The sequence below is a fragment of the Neophocaena asiaeorientalis genome, unplaced genomic scaffold, assembly GCF_003031525.2.
Source record: "Neophocaena asiaeorientalis asiaeorientalis breed wild unplaced genomic scaffold, Neophocaena_asiaeorientalis_V1.1 scaffold43, whole genome shotgun sequence".
NCBI classification, from domain to species: domain Eukaryota; kingdom Metazoa; phylum Chordata; class Mammalia; order Artiodactyla; family Phocoenidae; genus Neophocaena; species Neophocaena asiaeorientalis.
The window spans coordinates 989,520-992,206 of NW_020173674.1; the positions used below are offsets into that span (position 1 = coordinate 989,520).

The following is a 2,687-nucleotide window of genomic DNA, read 5'->3' on the forward strand; positions in this document are numbered from 1 at the left end:
CCTGAGAGAAGTCTTTTTATTACACCCGCACAGGGAAGCCAGGCTCTCCCCCTGCCCCTGGCCGCCCGCCAGGGCACCGGGATCCGAGCCAGCCAGCCCAGGGGGCCCCTCCTGGGCAGCGGGGGCAGCGCAGGGAGGCAGGGCCGCAGCTCGGTGCTCTGCGGCCTCCCCCTCCCCACCCGCCCTGCCCCACCAACAGCCGAGGTCCAGACCAAGCGGGAGAGAGGAGGAGAAGGCCACCCCCAGCCCTATCCAAGACGAAACACGGTGGAAGCGAAGCCTGCGGTTCCCACCTCGGGGGAAGGAGCCCTGCCTGTCGCGTGTCTCCCCGGAGGCCGAGCCGGGTGGCGGGGCAGGCGCAGAAGACCGGGAGAGACGGACCCACAGAAGGGGACTTGGACGGGGGCGGTCCCTAAGTGTCTGCTGAGCAGACGAGCGGAGTCCCAAAGTCCTCGGTGCCGGCGGCGCAGAGCGCCCGCGCCCACACTCCGCGCGCCGCCTCTCCGCACGCGGGCGGCCGGGCTCACCTCTCCTTCACGTGGTTCTGTGCGCCCGCCGCCCCGCAAAAATTTGGGGTCGAGCAGGTTGAACTCGCGGGCGAAGAGGATGAAATGCACGTAGAGCGTGTTCAAGTGTCCGTGCAGCTCGAGCGCCAGGGTCTCCTTGAAGTGCGACGAGTAGATGTGCGCCAGCACGTGGAACAGGTACTTGCAGATCTTCTTCACCAGGGACTCGAAGGAGCTGGGGAACTCGCGGCCTGCGGGGAGGGGGCCGTCAGCCCGCCCTGGCCCCAGGGCGCCGCCCCCCGACCCCGCAGCCCCCACGGAGCCGCCCACCGCAACACCTGAGTGACCCAGCACCCGGGGCGGGGCCGCGAGGGTGGCTGCTCGCCGAGCTGTACTGGGTGCCTCTGTGACGAGGGGCCCGCGACCCCGCCGCGCGTGGCCTAAAGCCGGGACAGGCGCCCAGGGCGCTCTCTGTGGCCTGGGCCGCAGAGGAGGGGGGACCCGGGAGACGGGCACCTCCTGTCGGCCAGGTGCTGCCCTCGGCAGCTCAGGATGGGTCTGGGACCCCGCCGGGCCTGCGCAGGGCTGTACACAGCTGTGGGTGCCGCTCGACAGCTGCAAGCGCCCCCCTCCCCGGCAAGGGGACCCCGAGGGCCCGGCCATGGGGGGAGGCGGGGTAGTGGAGGTCGCAGGTCCCAGAGCCTGGGGTGGGAGGGGCCACGCACCGTATTTTGTGGGGAACACGTCCTCGTCGGTCACCAGCTTCTGCACGGAGCTCATGACAAAGTCGACGTACTGGGGGGCCGTGCACTTCACCTTCTTGCCCCGCTCATCATACCAGTAGTACTGTCTGTGGGGACAGAGGGGGGCGGTGACGCCCGCGGCCAGGAGAGCTGGCTGTGCACAGCATCAGGAAACCAACGCGCACCTTCTGCTCTACACGTGGCCTCAGGCTTCATTCTCTCACAGGAACACGTGTTGTTTTACACATCATGTTAGAGGTGCCCGCTCTGTGCCTCTCCCTCCCCGGAGGCCCTGCTGTGACTTGTCAGCTGGGCCTCGAGCCTCAGTAGCGTCCCTGCTGCCACCAGTAGAGGACAAACCTTTGCCCTGGGCCGGGTGGTGAGGAGGCCTCTGTACATGGGAGTCTGGCCCCTGGATGCCCCCCGAAGACCTCAACCTGCCCCGTACACGGGGGTGGGTGTAGGGCAGACAGTCCTCAGGCTGGATTGGGCCAGGGTGTTCGGGGTGTGGACACCTGGGTTTTCTTCTCACTGCGTAAGCCCAGCCGTGAAACCAAGCGCGTCTCCTAGCTCATGTAAACATGACCTATCCTCCAGCAGAACAAACACAAACCCCTGGTGGGCTCCCCCTGCAGCCACCAGCATCCCTCCCACCAAGGGCTCCAGTCTTCCCAACAGCAGGCCCTGTACCTTAAGGCTGGCTCGCCAAGAGCTGCACTAGAGCCCACAGGGGGGCTGGGGGGACACAGGCTGCATCTGTCAGTGAGCGAGCGAGTGACCAGAGCACCCCCTTCCGTGGCCTAGCCGCCAACCCTGCCACACCCCTGCCCCAGCCAGCAGGTCTTCATGGAGACCTCCGCCCGGCATCCCCGCCCCCATTTAGATGACGTTACTTGGCTTCAGAACTGGCTTAGACCAGGTTCCCCCAACACCTCACCATCCCACCTTATCCCAGGCCAGCACCCCAGGCTGGCTCTGAGCACCCTGCCCTGATTTCCTGATTTCCCCAGGGTGACAGCCACGTGGGCTCACCCACCTCCACCACCTTGCCAGGCCTGTCGTCAGGACAGCAGGTCCCCATCTCCCGTGGCCAGCCTGACTCCAGCCAAAATAGAAAGGCACGGCCTGCCCACGTGACCTCAAGGCAGCCCTGCTGCCTGCCGCACCCCTGCCCCGCACTGCCTCTAGCAGGAACCAAGGCTCTTCCCCGCCCCCAGGACCGGTTAGCTTACTTGTGCCCCTGGCAGGGCTGGGTGGGGGTCAGGCTGCAAGACAGGGAAAACAGCCCACACACAAATGGACAGGCCACCAGGAAAAAGGCCAACCTTCAGTGGACAAGGGGACACAGCCCTGACTGCCACTGGGTATCAGGCCCCACCCACTGCCACCCCTGCTCCTCCCACCCAGCCCCACCCCACCCACTAGCAGGCAGACTCCC

At 66.7% G+C, this 2,687-nt stretch overlaps 1 protein-coding gene across 1 annotated transcript in view; it reads right to left on the bottom strand.

Annotated features, from left to right (window-relative positions):
- Nucleotides 1-248: 248 nt before the first annotated feature.
- Nucleotides 249-2,687, bottom strand: part of MOB2 (MOB kinase activator 2) — a 16,951-nt gene continuing 14,512 nt past the window's right edge. The window contains exons 4-5 of the mRNA XM_024749091.1: nt 1,232-1,356; nt 249-757 (exon numbers count right to left, since the gene is read on the bottom strand). Coding sequence (XP_024604859.1) covers nt 249-757; nt 1,232-1,356 — 634 coding nt within the window. The remainder of the gene's footprint in view (nt 758-1,231; nt 1,357-2,687) is intronic.